The 21,756-nt window shown below is 43.5% G+C and overlaps 3 protein-coding genes across 6 annotated transcripts; all 3 read right to left on the reverse strand.

The window, feature by feature from the left end:
- Positions 1-1,249: 1,249 nt before the first annotated feature.
- On the reverse strand, positions 1,250-6,003 carry fdps (farnesyl diphosphate synthase (farnesyl pyrophosphate synthetase, dimethylallyltranstransferase, geranyltranstransferase)). 4 transcript variants are annotated; one of them, XM_053432479.1, is made up of 10 exons: positions 5,863-6,003; positions 4,186-4,670; positions 3,475-3,615; positions 3,184-3,264; positions 2,964-3,086; positions 2,785-2,873; positions 2,619-2,691; positions 2,410-2,487; positions 2,175-2,309; positions 1,250-1,788 (listed from the first exon to the last, which is right to left on the reverse strand). In XM_053432479.1, exons 2-10 carry the CDS (start codon positions 4,459-4,461, stop codon positions 1,588-1,590), a joined length of 1,197 nt encoding a protein of 398 aa, XP_053288454.1. In that variant the 5' UTR covers positions 4,462-4,670; positions 5,863-6,003; the 3' UTR covers positions 1,250-1,587. The 4 variants fall into 4 exon arrangements, with proteins under 4 accessions (XP_053288454.1, XP_053288457.1, XP_053288456.1 ...); XM_053432482.1 differs by having other exon boundaries at positions 4,186-4,350; positions 5,863-5,999; XM_053432481.1 differs by having other exon boundaries at positions 4,186-4,665; positions 5,863-5,996.
- A 2,052-nt stretch (positions 6,004-8,055) lies between these two features.
- On the reverse strand, positions 8,056-13,310 carry fam189b (family with sequence similarity 189 member B). The gene is made up of 14 exons (XM_053431821.1): positions 13,077-13,310; positions 12,931-12,987; positions 12,107-12,214; positions 11,807-11,923; positions 11,603-11,710; positions 11,261-11,421; positions 11,067-11,166; positions 10,913-10,985; positions 10,348-10,648; positions 9,871-10,220; positions 9,746-9,787; positions 8,678-8,853; positions 8,407-8,553; positions 8,056-8,313 (listed from the first exon to the last, which is right to left on the reverse strand). The coding sequence occupies exons 1-14, from the start codon at positions 13,308-13,310 to the stop codon at positions 8,056-8,058; spliced, it is 2,232 nt and encodes a 743-aa protein (XP_053287796.1).
- A 2,506-nt stretch (positions 13,311-15,816) lies between these two features.
- On the reverse strand, positions 15,817-20,639 carry rab13 (RAB13, member RAS oncogene family). The gene is made up of 8 exons (XM_053431822.1): positions 20,106-20,639; positions 19,339-19,399; positions 18,987-19,047; positions 18,807-18,884; positions 18,165-18,254; positions 17,742-17,807; positions 17,577-17,627; positions 15,817-17,468 (listed from the first exon to the last, which is right to left on the reverse strand). Exons 1-8 carry the CDS (start codon positions 20,227-20,229, stop codon positions 17,397-17,399), a joined length of 603 nt encoding a protein of 200 aa, XP_053287797.1. The 5' UTR covers positions 20,230-20,639; the 3' UTR covers positions 15,817-17,396.
- Positions 20,640-21,756: the final 1,117 nt, after the last annotated feature.

Consider the following 21,756-nt stretch of genomic DNA (forward strand, 5'->3'; position numbering starts at 1 on the left):
TCTTATAGATTATAAACTTAATGTCTGGCATTTTTTGTGCAGTTTCTGTTTAAATATTTCGAACTACTTTTCCAGATTCATATAAGATCACCTCGACCTTTGAGATAAGATAAGATACATTTATTGAGATAATCTAATCAGTTAATCATCGAGTTCAATTTAAGATGGACAAATGTGAAAAAAATCTCTTGATGCATTCCTGAGATACGTGGGGTCACAGTGATCTTAACATTTTACATTTGACCACCACATTCTAATCAGGTCATCCATACGTCCAAGTGAATATTTGCGACAGATATAATTTAATTACCTTTGGGAATTCCTGATATATCATATTAAAAACACGCAAGTCCAAGTGACCTTGACCTTCAATCACCAAAATCAATTAATGTTTCAGTCCAAGTGAATGTTTGTATCAAATTTGAAGACATTTCCTCAAACTGATCTTCGGATACCATATTTAAGAAAAATAAAAAAAATATTTAATGAGGTCACCGTGACCTACGACCCTTAGGTACCCAAGTGAAGTGACTTAACCCTTGAGTCCAAGTAAGTGTTTTAAAAAAAAAGGAATATAATGTGCCTTTTGAACCCACCATAACATTGAGCTTTGACCAACAAATTTGAATGAGTTGATCCTTGAGTCCAAGTTAATGTTTGTACCAAATTGGAAGAAACTCCCTATAGGCGTTTTTGAGAGGTAATGTTCACGAGAATAGGACGGATGGACTGACGGCCACTGGCTGTTGCCAGCATCGAGGCATAATAATGGCTCAAATTATAACACAATTATCAAAATAGTTGAAGATATTATGCTCGGCCAAAGAGGTTGTTAATGCTCCTGTGCGTTTGTTTGTAAATTTTTAAGCAAGATTACGCAAAAACTACTCTATGGACAACCACAAAACAGTTCAGTAGGGTTCAGGGAGGAACATTACATTTTAATATGGAACCAGGACATTGTAAACTTTTTTTCATATTGTGAAATTGATCATTTATTTACATTTTCACTGATTACCCAGGGAATAATTCATGGATCTTGGTGAAAAATAATCTGACATATTTGGGGACTGATATGAATGGGTGTGTTGTGGTGTGCAGCTGAATTGAATTGAGGGGACTGTTTTCGGAGGTCTGAGCTCCACAGGGTTCCATTCTATTTGTTTTGTTTAATCAACTCAATAAATATCAGCTCTGCAGACAGAGCACACACACACACAAACAAAGGATCAAAAAGTGAGAAAAATACTGTATGTATATGTCATATTTATTAAAAATATATGGAATTAACAGCATGGCCCGCTGTCCTCAGTAGTCAGGATAGATCTAATGTCATACACATGCATTATCAATGACTACACTGTACATTATGCACTAGGTTCAATAAATAGTACAGGAAAAAAAATGGCTGTTTGATGACATTTACATCCAAATATCTACAAATGTCTGAAAAGTTCATGAAAGTGCAAGACTTAGAAAATATAGCGTGTTAGATTGGGTCGTGTTGTACGAGTTGGAGGTCTGTCCCTGGTAAAACCTCTGTAGAGGGAGAGGAGATAAAACACCTCAGAAGAGCAGCATTCCTCCTCACTTGTCTCTCTTGTAGATTTTGTCGGCAAAGTTGAGGAAGATGGGGTGGGGGAGGTTCTGAGCGTGACGAGCGATGAGCTTCTGAAGCCGCTGGTAGCTCTCAGTTTCGTATTTGTGGTACAGTGTTGGCATTTGCAGGGTGTTGTACAGCGCTTTGACCTTCTCTATGCAGGCTTCATCGTGGCGTGCGTAACATGTCTGTGAAGGGGATGAAGAGGAAATCAGATATTGTTATACAAACTAGTTCTGTTCTCTCCCAGAGGTTAGTGACCACAAACACAGAGGATTCCAGAGATAAAACACACCAGAAGCTGGGACTCGAGAAACAGTTTGATTCTTCTCAGACATAAATAATTACAATTAATAACAAACCTTCTGTTGCTGCAGGGATTTGAGGGGATTTCGTTTTGGTATTGTTTGAATACCTGGGAAAGTGACTGAATACTAACATATCTCTGTCCTCTTCTACACTGCAAACAAACTGTATACATCAAGTATAAACCACATTTCTTCCATTTAATCTGATTGTAGTTGGGTCACACAATTTTCTATGTGTTTAAACAGACAAGATTGTTATGTCTCACCTCCAGCTCCGCTCTCTGTTCAGCTGTCATGATTTCCAGGGCCGTCACAACCAGCCAGCTGCACTTGTTATCCTGAATGTCTGTACCAATCTTTCCTGTAACAGCAGGGTCACCAAAACAGTCCAGGTAGTCATCCTGCAAATGACGCACACTGGGTGGTTATTACCTTTGCATACTGTCCAGCATGTTTGCCAATACATGACGCAAAAGCAGGATGATGTGTAAAAGTCGTTACCTGTATTTGGAAAAATTCTCCCATCTCAAGTAGGATGTATTTGGCATTATTGTGCTCCTCATCGCTGGTGATTCCTGCCTACAAAATATATAATAAAAAAGTAATGAGTAGGAGTATAACATTACTCTGTTACTTTTTCTACATATATTGTGTCAGCTTTCAATGTCATTCCCATCACAGGGTTGATTCTGTGATATTAACAAACTCACCATGTACATCGCAGCGGCCACTGGGAGGTAAAAAGAGTAGAAAGCAGTCTTATATTTTACAATAGCTTTGTACCTGAAAAGACAAGGAGATAAATCTTAATTTCAACTGGTTTGGTAAAACAACATTCTCCTTTGCAAATTTATTTTTTAGATTTCCCTCAATTACCTCTCCATGGTGAATCTGTTGAAGTCTATCTGACCAGGGGGTGCTGTAATGAGGTCCAATGTCTGGCCAAGCTCTGTCTGAAAAGATGTCTGAAATACAAAGAGATGCAATCAGTGTCCTGTGCTAGTCGTGTGTGTGTGTGTGTGTGTGTCTGTGTACTCAGTCGGGACGTGTAATACCTCAGTAAATAGCTCCAGCAGGTGGACATAGTACGACTGATCCCTGCAGTGTCTGCGAAGCAGCCTGTAGATCAATCCTTCCATGAGAAACGCATCATTGATGGCATCCATACCTATTCCATCCTTAATAACAAACAGCAGAATCAACTTTAGAAACTGGGCAGTAATAGTGATAAATAGTTGACAATCACATTACAAAAAAAAGCCATTTTAGTCTCACCTTCTTGTACCAGCAGGGTTGCCCTCTCCTAGTCACAGATGAATCCATGATATCATCTGACATGAGGAAAAATGCCTGAAGCTGCAAACAACAGAGGCACAGTTGTAACACTTCATCAGTTACCAAGTCATAAACACCACAACTGAAGCAAAATGTCAACCGATGAGGCTCACATCTAAACAGTTGTATTACAGGTAGACAAATAGAATTATTTGATAATTGTTTGTATTGTCTTCAGCAGGATGAGGCATGTGGAACGTGCATGTGTGGCGACAGTGAACATCTACTTACCAACTCAATGCACCAGCCAACAACCAGAGCCCGCTGCACGGTGTCCTGGGTGAGCTTAGAGGCCGGGAGAAGCTCCCTGAGCGAGCCAATCACAGACAGGCCGCGGTTCCTCTTGCCTCCAGGGGCATTGTACACCAAAACCTACCAGCAAGGAAAAGTGGCACACAAACTATAAATGAAGCACTTGCACGCTTACCTTACCAATAAATGTAAACTCTTAAACTCACTTATAATATTATTTGCATGGTTGTATTTTTTATCAAACTAGTATTTCAGCTTTTGGAACTACGGTGCCTAATAAATGATATTGAGAATTGTTTATAAATCGTATTTTATGTCTGGAAATCATCTGCATCAGCAAATTGCAAAAACGCCAACGTACATGATTCCAGGGGACCCAAATAAGTGATGAACCTGGCTGTAGCTCAATGCTTTGGGATATTATCGAAGTCAGTGGAGATGGAACTTCACAAAGCATTAAACTACAGCCAGGTTTTTCATGTGTCGTCAAAATGATGAAGTTGTTTTCTTCATTTGAACGTGTTTTTTCTATTTGCATGGGTTTTCCTCATTTGCAGTGCGTTGATCTCTCTCGGCCACCGTACTCGCAATCACTCAGGGGATTTAAGGAATTATCAATTCATTGCCTTCTGACTCTTTAAGGTTTCTCAAACAAGTCTTCGGTTCCCTGACAGTGACACACACACATACCTCTCTCATCCTGCGCAGAGCATCAGCCAGCACCGGGTCGGTGAAGTCCCGCTCCGTCATCTCCGTCAGCAGCTCATCGAACTGCGCCTCGAACAGCTGCGGATCCGACAGCAGCGGCCTCTTGCTGTGGGTCCCGTTCATGGTCCCGTTGGAGGTGCTGTCCGCCTGCAGGGACGAGGAGCACAGCACAAGAGGACACGTGTTTTTAAACTTCAGCGGAGCCACCGTCCGCCACTTCCCGGGAAGTTTCACGAGCAGGCCGAGCAGACGTCTCATCCCGAACCACGTTGCTTCCGGTCAGATGTCTGCCCACGCTAACAAAGCTTTATGAATCATGTCAGACACCGGCTGATTCGCAGTAGGACACCTGCCAGGCTAATGTTGTTAGCTCCATGTTCAAAAAACCCTGCTAGCATCAGGTGCACTTCTTCTTCTTCTTCTGGGGTTAAAGGCCAGCTTACGAATCACTGCCTCCCCCTACTGGACTGGCAGGCAAATACAGAGAAAGAAAACTCCTCAAATTCTCTCTATTGTACCAGTTTCCTATGAAAACGTCATTATTTGGCAAAATGTTGTTCCCGGTGCTTTAATAATGGGATAGAATTAATAAACACAAACACAAAAAATGATTCTTCTCTTGTTTTCTTTGGTGGTTGGCAATCAACGTTTTGGTGCATCACCGCCATCTACAGGACTGGAGTGGGACTCAGAAGACTGGCAGATTGGCTATAAACAAAACTCCTTAAATTATTTCTGTTGTACCAGTTTCCCTTGCAACGTCATAATATGCCCAGAGTTCAGTTAAAGTATCAAGTATTAATCTCTCTTCCAGTGCCAATGTGATGTGATCTTTTCTAATCTGCTACTGAATGATTGTCTTTCCTGTCGATATTGAAGACAATAAATAATAATGTGTTCTGTGGTTTCCTGTAACAGTTCTCACATATACCTGATGCATGTTCACTTTTATTTCATGCCCATTATTTTTAGTATACTTTAAAAACCTGTGTCCAAATCTCATCCTCGAAACAAACTCTTTTTATTTATTTTTATGTATTAGTTTCTCTCAATTCTCCTACTTCCTTTTGGTTTCTATCATACTGTCTACATTAAGTTTCCATGTGCAATCCCTCCTGCCATTTCTTAGTAACCTCTGATTTGATTGTGCTTGAAAACTTCAGCCAAAAGTTAACTTCTGATTTCTTTAGTTGCATCTTCTTCACCTGATGTTTTTTGGCGGTAGGCAAACAACTTATCGGTGCCGATTGCGCTTAGCCTATACTTTTCTGATTTAAGATTAATTCTATGCCAGCTTATGATATTATTGTCTTTTCCTGATGATACTGAGGATAATAAATCCACACATGCATTTGTTTCCTGTATGTTACAGCACTCACACATACCTGTTGCATGTGTATCCATTAAAGTAGCTGTGCTTTTAATACCTGTTTGTCCAGTTTTCAAAATACAAATAAAACCACAAAATACAAATCTGCACAAGTAGCAGAATAAAAAACCATAACAACGTAAATATTCAGTCAGAAAAAAATAAGCATAGATTTATATTTAATTCTCCAAATACTCTGACGTCACTCCATGATTCCTCTGCATCCACTTAGCTAAGCCAGGTGTCGCACAACGGATCGAGATATTATTTATAAACACGACTTTTCTCACCATAACGACCTGGTCCTTGTGTCCGGGCATTTCAGTGAAACAGCTTCTCTGATTCTTCGCCTGAATGTTTCACCGGAGTCTGGGATCGCCTCTTATATCCAGGATGTGGAGGTTGTAGTTTACGCTCCACCTGCGGTTCGCTTTAATACCAAGCAGCAGGACTAAGTTTCCCGAAAGCCTTTGCGAGTGGCGCATCTGGGCGTGGACACGAAAGGCTCCATTTGACATTGAGCGTTTTCATTGGCTGGTGGCATCGAACCAGGATGGGCTCTCATGATGACCGACCTATAGGATTTGTCAAGAGGCGGGGTTTGGTGTGGAGTGGTTGGCCTCGATCCTGGTGATCAAAACTTTGACTGGTGCAGAGGAGAAAAGAAAAAAAGGAAAAAGATAGAGCAAGAGAAATAACTCACCTTACAATGTAGTCTGTGACATCAACATGGGTATTTTTATTTGATGTCTATTATTTATTTCATATGCTGAAATACATAACTTGCATTGAAAGTTTTCTCATTTAAAATCTGGAATACTTAGATACATTTATAATTCAGGTTTCAAGGCTATACCCCGTCAAGCCTGCCATACATATTATACATTTCTTCAAATAAATATATATTTTTTAAATGCAAGACAGGAGGTAGAAACACAGCTTGGTGCTTTAATAAGAGGGGGGCATGAGTGTGTCTGTGTATGTGTGTAATTTAAAAAAAAAACGTTACATACATGTGAGTGCCTCAAAAATGTGCCTTTACTGATATGGAGTCAATTTCATCACTTAGTGAACAAACCACAAAAGACTTTCTGACCAATCTGACACACATATACGGATACACTTCAAAAATCCATTATCCAGAGTGTCCCGACTCATCGTGCGTTTACAGTCACTGGTGTGTCTGCGGCCCAAGGCCTTTTCTCCTCAAAGCCCACTCACAACCCTTTTGCAAGTCCAAAGGGAACCGAGACGACACACAGCGTGAAGCCCCACCTCATAACAAATAATGTCTGTACATTTATTGCAAGAGACTCATCAGTTCATCAGAGCCACAGTGCAGTTTACACCTCTTCATCTCCCGGGATCAGGCCGCTGGAGCCCGTTTCATAGATATGCCTGTGCAACTGAAACCTTTTCAACCCCAATCAAAATCAAATTAGGATGCAGCGGCATGTTGGGAGCACATCTTGGACTCTTTCCCTTCAGCTATCTATTAACTCAAACACATTTCAAATGGCTAATATCACAGGGGTTGGGTGCAAGAGGAGGAAAAAAAAAAGGAATTAAAGATTTTCTAAACATGCAGATAAAGACATTCTGAGGACTTGTTACGTAGTTACACAGACGGTCAGGATCTAATGCACAGGGTTCCTGCTGTATTCTGGAGGCTGGAGCAGAACATGCACATATGCAAATCAAACCAACGTGTCCAGGGGCCACCCACAGAAAAAAGACATGTCAAAGGCCGAAGTGTGTCTGTGGCGTGCAGAGCTGTCATTGTTAGAAATGCTGGTCGCCTTTCGTTTGAAGGCCAATGTGGAGCTGTGAACGTGTGGAAAAGATGGGGGGGGGGGGGGAAAGTCTTTATGTGAGAGCATCTGTCCTCATCCGATTAGCTTACTTTCTACTTTACTAACTCTATGCTTATTGAGATGCATTTTTTTTTATCAATGGAAGTCAATGGAAGACCAAATAAGTTTTTCATGACCACGTCACCTGAGCGATCCTGTGGATATACAGCAATGTACAAAAGTGCTGGACGCATGTCGCATATTGACGCAGTTATAGACTTAATGTACATGTGAGCGGGTGGTTGCGGTAGCATTAATGTTGAGTTTGAGCTCCAGTGTTGAGGAAAACCTTTTTCCAGATGACTATTGAGAGGGAGGAAGTGAAGATGCTCCTTGTTGGTTGGTCTCAGCCATTAATGGGATTGTTCTGACCACAGTAGCTAAAAACAAGCATCAAATAACAGTTTCATTGATGTTAAACAGTGAAGAAGAACGTGTCAGCTCTGTGTTGCTGCTCTGAGGGGATTGAAGAGCACCACTAAATAAGGCCATTTGCACAGATGACTTCAGGGAATCGGAAGTGACAGGAAGAAAAAGGACTTCTTCAATTTGCCTTCTCTCCTTACAACCCTTCAGTTTTCTACGCCTTCTGTTTTCCTCCTCGATCCCTCCTTGAACCTTCTCCCTTCCTCACAGCGCAGACTCAGAGTAGAGAGCTCCCGATGACCCATGCGGCGGATAAGGCGTCAGCAATCGATGTAGTGACGCTGAGGACGAGGAGCTCAAATCTCCACAGCTGCGCAGGTGGATCCCCTCTGGCACCCGGCCGCTGTAGTGCCGGTTGTGTCGACTGTCACTGTGGGAGTGGTGGTGTCCGCGGTGTGGAGGGGGATGGTGAGCCTGGTGGTTGGGTTGTCCTCGGCTGGTGCTCCAAGGGCTCCGCAACATCTGAAGAGGATTTTATCAAGCAAAGCTTTAGACACATGTTGGACAGCTTGATTATGATGTTTGAAGATGTAGGAGTAGTATAAATTGCTATACTTGTTCTAGGGATAGATGGTTGTTGGCCACTCCCTCGGCTCCACCCCGCCTCTTAGGCCCCTGCCCTGTGCTCCCAGCATGCTCAGAGGAGGGAGCTAGGTTCCGTTTTGAGCGTTGCAGGAAACGAGCCACTAGAACTCGTGTCACCTGAAGGAAAAGAAAGAAGATCAGTGGTGGGGAAGCTTGAATTAGACAAACTATAATCCAGCTTTTGCTAAGACGTATGTGGGAACTGTCAAATTCCGTTAACAGCCTATCCTTAAAGACTTGCCTTAAGGTCTCCGAGGGAACGGTGGCAGTCTTTAGGTAAACGCAGTGGGGATGTGGGTGGAGGTTTGGCGGGGACCTGCACCCCTGTGGTTGCAGATTTTACGCTGCTTTTCAAGGGCAAAGCTGCAGCAGGAGGAAAAGAAGTGGGCGGCAGCAGACACGCCTCCGAGGACGGACCTTTGGAGTCAGAAGAAACAGGAAAGAGAGAAATATTTCTGCTCTAAAGTTGTGTGATATAGAACATATTGGTATTCCTGTGAAAGGCTCATGCCGGCCATTATAAACGGGCCAAAAAACATATTGGTCGGGTTTTATCAAAAAACCCAATACATGATAAATAACCCCAAAAGAAAAAGGTAAAATACAAACACTAACTTCATAAGTAAATAAAAACCAGAGAAAAAAAGGAAACACAATGGCACAGCTAATTTCACTGACAGTATTCACCATTTTCCTGTCTGGCATACTGTAACTGTAAGAATGCTGCATATTGGTCATTGTAAAACTATACTGAATGACACAGTAATAAGAATAAGAGAGTTATCCTGTTTTTAATTGTTACAATGTAACATTCACTGCGACACAAAGTACAAAAATCTTGGCTACTAAATGTAGGCAACTCAAAACCGATTGATTTCTTTTCTTTAACTATGTCCCTGTCAAATGGTGTATAAAGGTTTTACTGTATAATACTTCCTTTTGGTAAGACAAGTGACGACAAACATGAATAAATCAGAGCGTGTCATATAAAAATAATGTTAGAATCTAATTTATCAATCTGTAATGACATCAATGTTCATTTAGATGCTGCGGAGGAGTTTCATAAATCACAGATTTGCACATCTGGTCTAATAGTGTTTGATAAATGACGGTCTTTAGCTGCTGAGATATAGATCATCAGAACAGCTCAGACGTGTTTTCATTTGGGCTTTTCCCTCTTTAGTGCTGTAGTAAATGTGGAGAGGAAATAAAAGAGGCACTTGCATGTACAAATATTCAGATTTAAAACGCAGATTTTATGCATTTTTGACTAATAAGACCTCTGAACATCAGATGTTGAAGCTCTTACCCGTATCTATAGAGACTTTGCTTCCTCCAGTGCCAAAGTCAACTAGAAAGGAAGGGATAAAAGGACAGGTTGTGGAAACTGTAAAACCAAAGTAACAGATGTTTTCATGCTTGTGCCTGACTCACCTGTGTCAGTGGAGGAGCCCAGCCCGGGCTCACTGTGTGACCTCACCAGGTGCGGCAGCCGTTCACTATCCCTTCTCACACTCTCTCCATCCTTCTCACTCTTCCCCGCCCTTCGCCGAAGGTACAAAGGTTGACGTGGGAGGAGCTGCCCCTGACCCTGACCTCCGGCCTGCTCGCTGGCGGCTGAGGAGGATGAAGTGAGGGGAAGAGAGGAGGTGGCAGCAGCTCCCTGTGGCAGCTGAAGTCGAATCTCTGGGTTGGAGGATTGCTGTTGAGAGACAGAGCCCCCTATTGCTTCCAGTTGGGAACAGCTGCTGGCCAGCATGGCCTGGCGCCGCAAAACTGGAGACCTGGAGGTCGACAAAGGAGAATTCAAAAGCTATCTGGTTGATTTTGGATTTGAGCTTTTAAATCTTATCCCAATAAAGTTGTACAATGATGAGTAAACACATTAGGTCTTTTACACCATGTCCTCACCTGTATGTGGGGGAGGCTGTGCTGGGAGAGGAGCAGGAGTTGGACCTCTCTCCTCGGAGGAAGCGTCTCGCTCTCGGTCCTCCTGCCAGAGGACTCTCCGCTGTTTGAGATGGAGGACCACGGAAGCTGATATACTCCCCTGCGTCTCCCCCGTCTCCCACCTCACCACCAGCGGACCTGTTTCCTCTCTCCCCCTGGTGCCTTGGCCCGACATCCATCAAATATGAGTCCTCTGATGGAGACGAATCATCAGGGATGTCCACAATCTCCGACATCAGCAGAGATCCACTGTCCATGGAGACTAATAAAAATACGTTTTTTTAAATAAAAGTTTTTATTATCAAGGCCAGAATCTATGCGGAAAAATGTTATCTGAAATGTACACAACTGTGTCATGGGTAAAGTCCTTGTTCATGCAGAGTTTTCATAATTTATTTAACTAAACTTGACATACCCCCTTATATTAAGCATCTCACTCTTATCAAGTGATACAGTAATATTTGCTGGACTGTTTACTATCTTAAAGTCCCAAAAGGCAAAACCACTGTTAGGAATTCCAATTCACCTTCTCCACTGAAAGCAGTAGAAGTTCCTCTCTCTCCAGACAGCTCAGTACCCTGAGGGTCGAACATTGTTGCCTGGACAGTCACAACAGAGAAGGGTCAGCCGGGTCATCACACACATGTATACACACAAATCACAGATTCTAATATGTTCACCTGGCTGGCGGCTCTCTGTCCCATCACAGCTTCATATGGAGGGGGGCAATCAGTGGGGTACAGGGGTACAGGGCTCTCCATGGAGCCATTATAGGTGATGCTAGAGGTTCATTCAAAAATTATAGATATTACCAACTTTGGTTATCCAGCATATTGATGTCAACCACCGAAAGTGCCTGTTCTGCTTTTGTTACCTCTGAGCGTCTGTCTCAGAGCTGCAGGTGTACTCAGGAGGATAGTAGGGAGGCGGAGGGATGGGTGGGACAAACTCCTCAAAGTCCATGATGTTGGTCAGGAAGGCGTCCTGAGGAGTGGTGCATTCTGGGTTGACTGAACGAGAGCGATGAGGAGCCAGCTGGGCGGGCAGAGTGGGAAACACAGCACAACACAACAAATAGATTAATTATAGGCTGTAACATTTGTTAACGGTGAAACATTAAGACTTAGGGGAACACTATAGATGAATTGCAGAGTGCTGTTCATTGTTAAACAAAAGCCAGCGTGCTGAACGTAGAATGTGCTGTGTTTTTTCTCACCAGGTGCACGAGGTCCAGGGAGAATATGTGAATACTGCAGGTCACAGTGGACAAGGTGCAGATGATGGTGGAGAGAATGCTGAGACCGCAAGCACTGAACAAGAGGTCCTGTGGACAGATATGCATCAGAGGAATCACTGAATCTTATTCAATGTTTTACTTATGCAATACGATCATTTGGGTTCACAGGCACATCCTACCCACCTTCAGGCGATGCCGGACTGAGTGGCAGTCAGCGTTCAGGTACAGCACCAGGGTCTCCTCCTCTGTGATGGAGCAGGACTGAGTGGGCGCACAACACACACACAGACCATTCTCCACCTACACACATTCACACACACACACACACACACACACACACACACACACACACACACACACACACACACACACACACAGGCAGGGTTGATGTGAGGTACCGAGCTGCACACTACAATATTCCTGGCACGTTCCCTGTGCATCTGGTTGGAAGGGTATTTTCAACACTTGCATAATGTTGTGTACCTGGCAGGTGAGCATCGACTTGACCATCTGTGCGTTCTGACAGGAGAGCATGGAGCCGGCCAGGCTGAGGATCACACACACTGCAGACAGCAGCATGAACAGTGACACCTGTGGAGGAGCACAGAGACAAGATTTGTGTGGAGCAGGATGTTAAAACGTGTCACAAAAGGCTCAAGGTGGAAATAGAGTGTAAATTTGCTGCTTTTCCCCTTAATGGAATCATTAACCAGCTAAAAGGCCAACCCCCACATGCACTGTAGGTTATGTACATCCAAACTTGATCAATTCTAGCTGATGGATAGAAGCTGCTAAAACAAGAAGATGAGAATTGTCCGGACACTAGCTGATGCTCCCAAATTTTTTTATTTTACCTCCCAGGTACAGATAAAGTTTTAGTCACGTGTCTGAAGAAAGGCTTGTGCCCAGAATGTTACCTACAGGTAAAGTTTGCGGGAGCATCAACTTATGTGTCGACATTTGCTACACTTTTTACATTCAACAAGAAATCTCCTTTGACACCTTCTGTTTTTTAGCTCATATAAACTCTGAACCACAGCTTTAAGCAGAGGTGGATGAAAAGTTTAAAAATATTTGAATCTATGTTCTCATGACAGCTGAGAAAACTCCATCTGCTGGAGACGATCGTTTTCGAACTTTTTCATTTCATTTCTTATTGAGCTGTAATGATGGATAAACTGTAATAAACTGTCAAATACAGTTAGTCAAGTCACCACAACCTGGTTGGAACGGAGTGACCCTGGACCCTGGGACTCTTTGCTCTACAAGACTTGAATGCTCATGTTATCAGATAGAGAGGTACATACCACCAGTGTCAACGGTCTCCTCCATGAGATTATTCCAACTATTCCTGAGGCCACCACCTGGAAACAGACAGCACATGTAAGATAACACAGTTATGAATCTATTGTTTCATGTTAATGCTGCATGTTGTTGTCAGATTGACACTTACAAAGAAACCAGCCCAGAACGGACAGGACTGTCTCACTCGGGCTGAGGAGGTGAAGGCCATGCTGGTGAAGGAGAAGGCCAGGACCATGGCCCCTAGGCCCAGGTGGCACAGTCCCAGGTAGAGGAGCAGCCGTGCGCCACCGGGCCCCCGACCCGACATGCCCCTACGGCTGTCCGACCACCCTCGAGACCCCGAGGCCGAGGCCACGCTGCTGGAGTCTGATGGCGAAGGCATGACCGGCTCATCCGTGGGTGGAGGAGGACGAGAGAGGGTTACACGCTTCACGCTTCAGGTTTCGTAAGACAAAGTTCAGTCGAGTAGAAGGAGAGACATAAATGCTGGCTTCAGGGCTCCACTCTGTCACGATTATGCACCAAGCTCTCCACTGGCAGGTGCCATAGGTGCTGCGCAATGCCCCATGGTGTGTGCACTACAGTCCAGTCACTGAGTCCAAGAACTCTGTCAGCAGAAAGTTGAGAAAGGAGCAGCCGCTACACACTCGCAGCCACTTTACTCACCTCATTTGACGTTTCAGCCGTGATGCTAAGGTTGCTCGAGTCAATCCAGTGTCTCTTTCACCTCATGCAGCTCACAGAACATTACAGCCCACAGCCTATATCCACTGCACACACTTTATCGTCCTCCTACTCAGTCTCTCTCTGATTATATCACAATCACATACAACTGGGCTTCTTTCTTTCTTCTTTTTTTTGCACTCTTCACATTATTATTTCACTCATTTGCTTTTTTGCTGCTCCGTCCGTTCTCCATCTTCTGCCTTCCACTTCTCCCCTCCTCTCGCCAGTGGCATTGCGGTAACTGGAGACCCGAGCAGGCCGCAAATTCTGAAGCGTCCCACAGAAAAACAGCTGATCGCTCGCTGTTTTCACCCCCCAGCGGCGATGACAGGAGCCGGGCCACTCCGTGTGTCCACTCAGGATGAAAAGAAGAAAAGAAAAAATCCGATCATGTGCTCTCCCACCCTCCTGCAATCCCTGTGCTAGGACCTCATCCTGTCAGCGACGAGAAGACACGGTGTGGAGAAGCAAAGCTCCGGCATCACATCCGAGAGAGATCACCTCGACTTGAACAGGAAATAAATATCCCCCATCGATTTTCAAACTGCACCAAAAATAGCTGCCTCTCCGGGATGAATCGTTCCCCCGCAGGCTTCGATCTCTTGACAACTCCACCTCGGGTTTTTTTTTTTTTTTTTTTTTTTTTTTTGCGGTGGTACACACGCACCTAGACCCCCCCCACCACCACAATCACCCCCCTCCTCCTACTCCGCCTCGTTCCTCCCTGCAGTCACGCGGGCATCCCGTGTGTTAGTGTGTGCGGACGTTTACCTCACTGCCTCCCACCAGACGTCACAGGAACATAACAACATAACCTGTTTCCAACCTATGTCCCGGCTCTCATGTTTAAACTGAAATCCTTCCAGCTTTATTTCCCTCCTCTTCTTCTCGCCTCACCTCGGCTCCTCGGCTCTGACACTGCGAGAGGAAATGAATCGTGTTTGCAAACCTGCCCGATGCGTGATGACAAGGCACGCACAGAACGTGCAGGCCGCTCGGAGATGCGGCAGAGCGCGTGCACACACCGTCTGTGGTGCTGATGCTGCGAGGGAGGGGCGGTTGCCTAGCGACACACTCCAGCTCGGGATCCCGCTGCTGCAGCAACGAGAGGAGAGAGTGTCGGTGCATCTCCAGGCCGCTGCACCGGGAGGAGAGCGGTTAAAGAGAAGGTAACCTGGGGTCCTGAAGTGGGAGTGTCCGTGAAGGTGCCTGAAATCCCATGATATCAACACCATAGACTGCATAGGTCAACACACATACTACATAGAACCACTGTTCACTAAGGCGTTATTGGCTGCAGTGCTGTAACTATTTGGCTCTATTATAGCTCAATACATAATTTATCAGCAGGTTTGAACCCTTAAGGAGAACACGTTTTAGAAAGCCAGGTTATGAAAAATTCCTCTTCAAGCAAGATATTTTTGGGCAATGGACTTTAATTAGTTAGAGAGTCTCTCCTCAAAAGGACTGCTGAGCAAAGTATCATTCAAATCTACCTCCTGCCACCTTCATAAATTAATTTTTACTTAAAATGAATGGTGAAAACAGATTTCTAAGTGATAAAGTAATGCACCAGAGTGTTTGAACAGCCAGATAACAATTACAGTTGTCATCAATCGATCAAATTTTATTTGTATAGCTAGTATTCGCAAATCACAATTTGTCTCATAGAGCTCAACACGGAAACTGAAACTGGGGTATGACTGCACAGGGGAGGAGTTTGACAGCTGAGGGCTCTGGCTCCTGTTCTACTTTTAGACACTTTGGGGACCACAAGAAGGCCTGAACTCTGGCAGCGCAGTGCTGTAGTGGGGTGACATGGTATTTAAGATGTGATGGTATAACAAAGATAATGATGATGAGCTAAATGTTTGGACTGAAAGCCAAGCTTACTTCGTCCTTATACAAAATGTATGTGCATGGCTCCATCCTTCATCTTTTCTCCATATATGTTTGCACGTATTCCAGTCGTCAAGATTGATTTTCCATATTGTAAATTATCTTTTGTAACTTATGTCTACTAACACCCCCACAAGACCTCTGAGGTACATTTGTGACTTTATGTTATGGGAATAAAGTCTTCTTCACTTGACCCCATATAATAAAAACGTGATTATATTATTGTGTCAACATACAGATTCATATTACAACATACTCATACGTTTACAGTTTAAGATTTTTATTCAGCAAGTGGAACATCTGTAAACCTCGTACAGAGTTTTGTGGCGCAACTAAAAAGAAACAAAATGTGACAGAAACTTGTAACAGGAAACTCAGTGTGTCTGTGCAGGATAAAAAGAGACTGTCAGGATCAGATGAGCTGCAGCCATCACACTTGCTGCTCTGAAAGCCGCCTGAGCAGAGAGACACATCACTTCAGATGTAGCTAATGTGTGGTTTGCGTTTGGTCAGAGATTTACCAGGCACTTCAAGTAAAAGGCAAGATCCACTAAATCAATTGAAAATGAGGGACACAGGAGCACTGCTGCTTCCCAGGCTCTTACATCCTGTCCATCCACTTGCTTTATCCATCATTCTTTTATCTCACGCATCCTCTCATATTGCACTTATCACTGTTCCCATCTACCGCATACTCGATCCATGCATCCGTTAAAACTAAGCCAGTTTACCAGCAGTGTTTGTTTCAGTTTCACCGAACAGCCAACATCAACTTGTTCATTTAATTAATACAAAGAGCATCTTCTCAATTCGTCATTTAGGATATAACAAGAAGATTTCCACGTTATGGAGTCATCTTGTTCTTTTGTACTGTAGAATCTGTGGAATTCATTATACTGCTGTGAACTATTGAACCCCATCAACAGTTAACATAGAGATACACATAAAATAAGGAAATGTAAATATAAATCATATTTGGTACAGGACGTCTCTGGAGTATGTTTATGTGCTGCTAAAAAGGCAGAGAAACCGATTGTGTGTCTCTCATGTGACACTGCAGGAAAGAGAAGTCCACGTGTCTTTGCTGTTGTAATATTGACCGAATCAATGATTTGGAAGGAGTGAACAGACAAAAATGAAAGTGCATTGCTAACCGAAGGCCTTTTATGACTTTTTGTTTAATGGTAATATCCATCTGATTTCCAGACAACAGAATCACTGACATGCCCGTCACCTTTTGAAATCTGCATTTTCAAAAGGTTAACAGAAATTAGTTTTAGGGTAAAAGGGCCCAAAAGACCCTTTTTTTGTATATAAATCAACACAAACTCTTCCTGTGCCACAAACTACTACTGTATGTGTTCACTCAAAAGAAATGACTGAAACGGTTCCAATTAGCCGAGGTGTGATTGTTTTTTTACAGAGCTACCAAGTCCAGAAAATATGTATTTTTAAAACAGAGCTGAAGTTCATTCAAGACATAAGATGGTGCTGCTGCTGATAAGCCAGAGTAATACAAAGTGGAAATGAAAATGTGGAGCGGTATTAAAGGTGTTTTTTGAGTTTCTATCAGGGTCATCCAAGACTCCACCAACTCTTTATGACATCAAGGCTATCACAGAGGATGTAGCAGCAGAGAATATGTCCAATATAAAACACAGGCACTTTCTCAGACGAGGAATCCATAAATAATTTTTTGCTTTAAAATTCACCTGCGTGTATTTTGACATTAAACCCACCAGATGGAGACAAAAACCCGTTGTACTGTTTGTTCCCCATGAATACTGATGTGTTCTTAAATTCGTACTGGGTGGTTTCTTCTGTGTGCTCGCCAGTGTCCTGTCTAGAGAAGAGCACAATTGGAGGATTTCTTTGCTGCACTGCTGGTGATTTTCACCTCTCGACCTGTGGGGCCCTGCAACACAGAGAATAGACACAACAGACATGTGCATTACAACATCTGTCTGTAGTCCCAGGAACACACGCTTCAGTGTTATTTGTTACAACGAGTCTTCTATCTTACTGGTTTCTTGCTGGATTTCTGTAGTATGTCGCTTGCAAAAGCCAGGAAAGACTAAAGGAAACACAGAAAGATAACAAGAGTGAGAGGTGACGTTAAAAAAAACTGCTTAAGGTTAAAGTTTACTGAGGTGTGTGAGAGGACACAGTGTGTTTTGTTCCGGCTCACCTCATCGACGTTAATGCTGGACTTTGCACTGGTCTCAAAGAACCTGATGCCGTGATCCTTAGCCAGCTGTTGAGGACACAAAGTTTCATAGTTACAGTGGGTCAGGATGTGGGCAATAATCCCTTCCTGCTTCTTATCTAGAGTAACTCATTAAAATCGTATATCACTCTCAGCCCCCTCTTCAAATAATCACTCCTTGTTAAAGTTAGAAGAAACTGTTTCTTTCTTTTACTTCTCTCTACCTGACTTTCATTTTCATGATGCATTTTAGTTCTGCTTGATAGGACACCGACTCTTATTATTTATTCATCTATCCACTATTCCCCGAGGGATGATTTAACACTGACTCCAAATGACACTTCTCCAAATTCCAAACAATATAACACATGAGCTTCAATTAAATTCCTCTCAGGGTCTTCTCACCTTCTCTCCCGTCTCCCTGGTAACCTTCCGCTTTGCCTCAATGTCGCACTTATTACCTAGCAACATCCGACTGACCCCGGCTGATGCGTTCTGGGAAACAGGGAATGCAATTAATTGATTGGGGCACAGAGAGTTTGGGATGACTGGGGGTTGGCAGACACAGATAAAGAGATTAAAGAAATCGGATCATGAGGTGAGTGCAGAACCACGAGGATCTGCACTCCAGAGGCCTTAACAGCAGCTGAAGATAAAATGTTTCATTAGATAAGAATGAAGGTAGAGGATCTTTCATAAGGGCACGGACTGTGGGTCGGAATTCCTACTAATCAGCAATGGTTGATTTAATGAGGTTGTGTAAAGGTACTTGACAAAGCAGTGAGTAAACAGATGCTAGTGATACTAAATAGGTTACATCAAATATTCGAAAACCATATTTAAAAAGAGTATGTAAACCCTCTAACGTAAAAGCGATGGAGAATTATTGCATTCATTTGAAGTGAATAAAAGGATTAAAGGTTGAACACTTCCTTTAAGGTCACCAGTTGTGCGATGGCCACTGGTGACTCAAGGCCTGCACTGGTGACTAACATGAACCCAACTGACTGCGCACTATTTTTAAGTCCGAGGGGGAAGCAGCCTCACCTGCGTGATGCTCTTCATCCAGTTCTGAATGTTCTCGAAGGACTTCTCGTCCGTGATGTCGTACACCAGGACGATGCCCTGACACAGAGGGGAGAGTCAGTCAAAAGGTACAGAGCGAGAACAAAGGGCCAGTGATGTTAGCCCCGAATTTCCAGTCTGCTTGTGCAGCAGGCGTCTCACCATGGCTCCTCTGTAGTAGGCTGTCGTAATGGTCTTGAACCTCTCCTGCCCTGCTGTGTCCCTATAAAGCACACACACACACACACACACACACCAAACACACCCACACACGTTATATAAACAGTGAGACGCAGAGGTGTAGCTGAATGGAGAGTGGTGCATTTACTGTGTATTTTACACTGAATACATGTGGCTGTAACACTGCACGCACACACATGCCATGCAGTGAGGGTGTGATGGACAATAACCCACTGATTTGGAGAACGAGGGAGGTTCCTCTTTCCTCTCCGGAAAAATTAAGTTTGAGTCAGTTAGAGAACAGAGGAACACAACTCAACGTGTCAGCTCTTACCAGACTTGTAGTTTCACTTTCTTCCCGTCCACTTCGATGGTTTTCACTTTGAAGTCAATGCCTGGGAGATAACAAGAGGACGGGAGAGGGAGCAGACAGGAGGACAGGGCAGAGAATGAGTTAAATACCTCAGATATGAACTAAAAACACACACACCCAGACACACACACACATTGCATAATATAGGTCACCCTCACTCGGGTGGGGAGGGATTCATGGTTGATTTTGACCCCCTGGGTGCACATGAAGGAAAGATGTTGCTCACAGGCCTGCAGGACACACTGTCTGTGAGTCCTGCTTTCTTCTTCCTGCTGGACAGATAGACAGCGAGGGGGCAAAGGAGGGAGAGAGGGAGGATGTCCCGTGCAGCAGAAAAAGACTGTGGATGCCAGAGAGCCAGCTATTCTTCAGGGAGCATAGAGATGGCAAAACGAGATTGGAATGAGGGTGGGTGGACCTTCTGAGAGCAGAGAGGAATGAGATCTGAGATCAGGGGAAGAGGGGGAGAGGGGTCAGGGAACACACATTCAACAGGGAGGAGAAGAAAACAAAAACAGATGGGGGACGAAATAGAAGAGAAATGACGGAGAGCTCAGACTAGTTGAGACATGACAACTGTGAGAAACCAGTTGGATCAGGAGCTCGAACCAGGGGAAGAATGAAACCTCAGCAAACACAGTCTCGACTGTTGAAGTTCGAGGGGAAGCGTCAGCTGGTGATGTCACACAGGTTAATCACACAGGTCAACGGGCAGAGATCACACGTACCGATGGTGGAGATATACGTGGAGTTGAAATTGTCCTCAGCGAAGCGGATGATCAGACATGTTTTCCCCACGCCGCTGTCCCCGATGAGCAACAATTTGTAGAGGAAATCGTACTTCTTCGCCATGACTCAGTTTGTGAAGAGGAGTTTAAATCTCCACTTGTTTTCCTTTGAGTTGTTGTTTCCAAATGTTGCCGTAGAGAGCGGATCCTCTTCTTTTTTTTCTCGCACTCCCAGATTTGTCACCGGTAAATTCCGACCCCCCCTCTCTGCGTCTGACTGCTGGAGAGCGAAACAAACTCCATCCAAAGTTGAGCAATCTACCGCAGATCAGGGCCTCATCGTCCTCGGATCAGCTCCAGGTTCGTTTCACGACGACCACACACTCACTTTGTCTCCATTTGTGAAAACACACCGGGGTGGCGACGTGGGTTTTTTTCAGCCTCCAACTTTTTCTCTCGGCCCAGATCCCGGATCCGCACGGGAGGCTACGTAGTGAGGGAGTGCTTCGTGGGAGTTTTAGTGGCCCAGCCCCTCCGCTTCGACACTAGGTGGCGCTGTTTGATCGGAGAAATAACGGTTATATTAAACATCAGAGGGAAGCGAAACCACTGATGCAGCTTTTCTGGTGTAAAAGTTGATGATCGCCACAGAAGCAAAAGGTTAAAGCTGCTGTCTTTACTGGAAACTTTAATTAAAAGTCATAAACCAGTAGAGGGGGAGCATAAACCGTCAGGAGCTACTCTGCAGGACTACCAGTATGAGTTGTGAGGTGATTTTTCGTTATTACAATATATAATAATATATAATCATAATAAATAATAAGTATTTCCACCACGAGGGCCGCTGTGTTCATGGTTGCAGGCTCTGCTAATAGAAAATTATTTAAGCATGAACATCATGAACATGAAAGTGAAAATAAACCAAGTAAATTTAGCTTGATGCTGTCAGACTCTACAACACCAGACCGAAATGATAAATATAATACTCGCTTGGGCAATCATCCTGTGCCACTGCACTTTAATTTATAACATTTCTATACAAACCACTCCTGTAAAAGCTGTATATAATGGTCATACTAAGAACTTTCTATATATTTTTTTTTTTTTTAGTCTCCTTTATACCTCATTCTGACCTGCCTGTGTGGATCCATAAAGTTTTATCTTATCTTATCCTTGGTGAATAGGACACCCAGAGATACAGGTGATGTCATAATCATCAGCCAATGAACTCTTACTAAGAGACCTACAACACACACAAGAGTTTATTGTTCATTGTTCTTTAACAAGAGATATATAATTAAAGTAAGCACAAAATATAATTTGCATAATTTATTTACATTTTAAATTACAGGGGAGGCTGGATGATCAACCAGATGACCCCCGAATTAATCACTGCATATATGTTTTATATCACTAGTGTAGTAATATGTAGTGTTTCATATATATTAAAGACGTTTTGTATTTGTTAATTAAAAAACTATGTACATTTCTTTCAGTAGTAGATTTCCTAAAAACAGTTGAAACACAAACGTACGGCTTCAAAACAAAGGAAACAGGAAGTAAAGAAAAGTCATCGGTAAATATAACTAAAATAATAAACTTTCACAATATCAAGCTGATACATGATAATAATGAAAAGAACAAGTTGCAA

Source organism: Pleuronectes platessa, chromosome 10 (genome assembly GCF_947347685.1).
Source record: "Pleuronectes platessa chromosome 10, fPlePla1.1, whole genome shotgun sequence".
Classification (NCBI taxonomy): Eukaryota; Metazoa; Chordata; class Actinopteri; order Pleuronectiformes; family Pleuronectidae; genus Pleuronectes; species Pleuronectes platessa.

What these genes read in the sequence shown, in the direction of transcription:
- rab13 (XM_053431822.1), bottom strand. Translation starts at nt 20,229, where the DNA reads ATGGCGAAGAAGTACGATTTCCTCTACAAATTGTTGCTCATCGGGGAC. An exon ending in CCAGCATTAACGTCGATGAG is followed by an intron (nt 17,628 to 17,741) that starts GTGAGCCGGAAC and finishes TGTTTCCTTTAG; the next exon opens with TCTTTCCTGGCTTTTGCAAG. An exon ending in AGAAATCCAGCAAGAAACCA is followed by an intron (nt 17,469 to 17,576) that starts GTAAGATAGAAG and finishes TCTGTGTTGCAG; the next exon opens with GGCCCCACAGGTCGAGAGGT.
- fdps (XM_053432479.1), bottom strand. Translation starts at nt 4,461, where the DNA reads ATGAGACGTCTGCTCGGCCTGCTCGTGAAACTTCCCGGGAAGTGGCGG. An exon ending in AACCCTGCTGGTACAAGAAG is followed by an intron (nt 3,087 to 3,183) that starts GTGAGACTAAAA and finishes TTTGTTATTAAG; the next exon opens with GATGGAATAGGTATGGATGC. An exon ending in TGCTGGAGCTATTTACTGAG is followed by an intron (nt 2,874 to 2,963) that starts GTATTACACGTC and finishes TTTGTATTTCAG; the next exon opens with ACATCTTTTCAGACAGAGCT.
- fam189b (XM_053431821.1), bottom strand. Translation starts at nt 13,310, where the DNA reads ATGCCTTCGCCATCAGACTCCAGCAGCGTGGCCTCGGCCTCGGGGTCT. An exon ending in TCTGAGACAGACGCTCAGAG is followed by an intron (nt 11,167 to 11,260) that starts GTAACAAAAGCA and finishes ATGAACCTCTAG; the next exon opens with CATCACCTATAATGGCTCCA. An exon ending in GGGCTCCTCCACTGACACAG is followed by an intron (nt 9,788 to 9,870) that starts GTGAGTCAGGCA and finishes CTTCCTTTCTAG; the next exon opens with TTGACTTTGGCACTGGAGGA.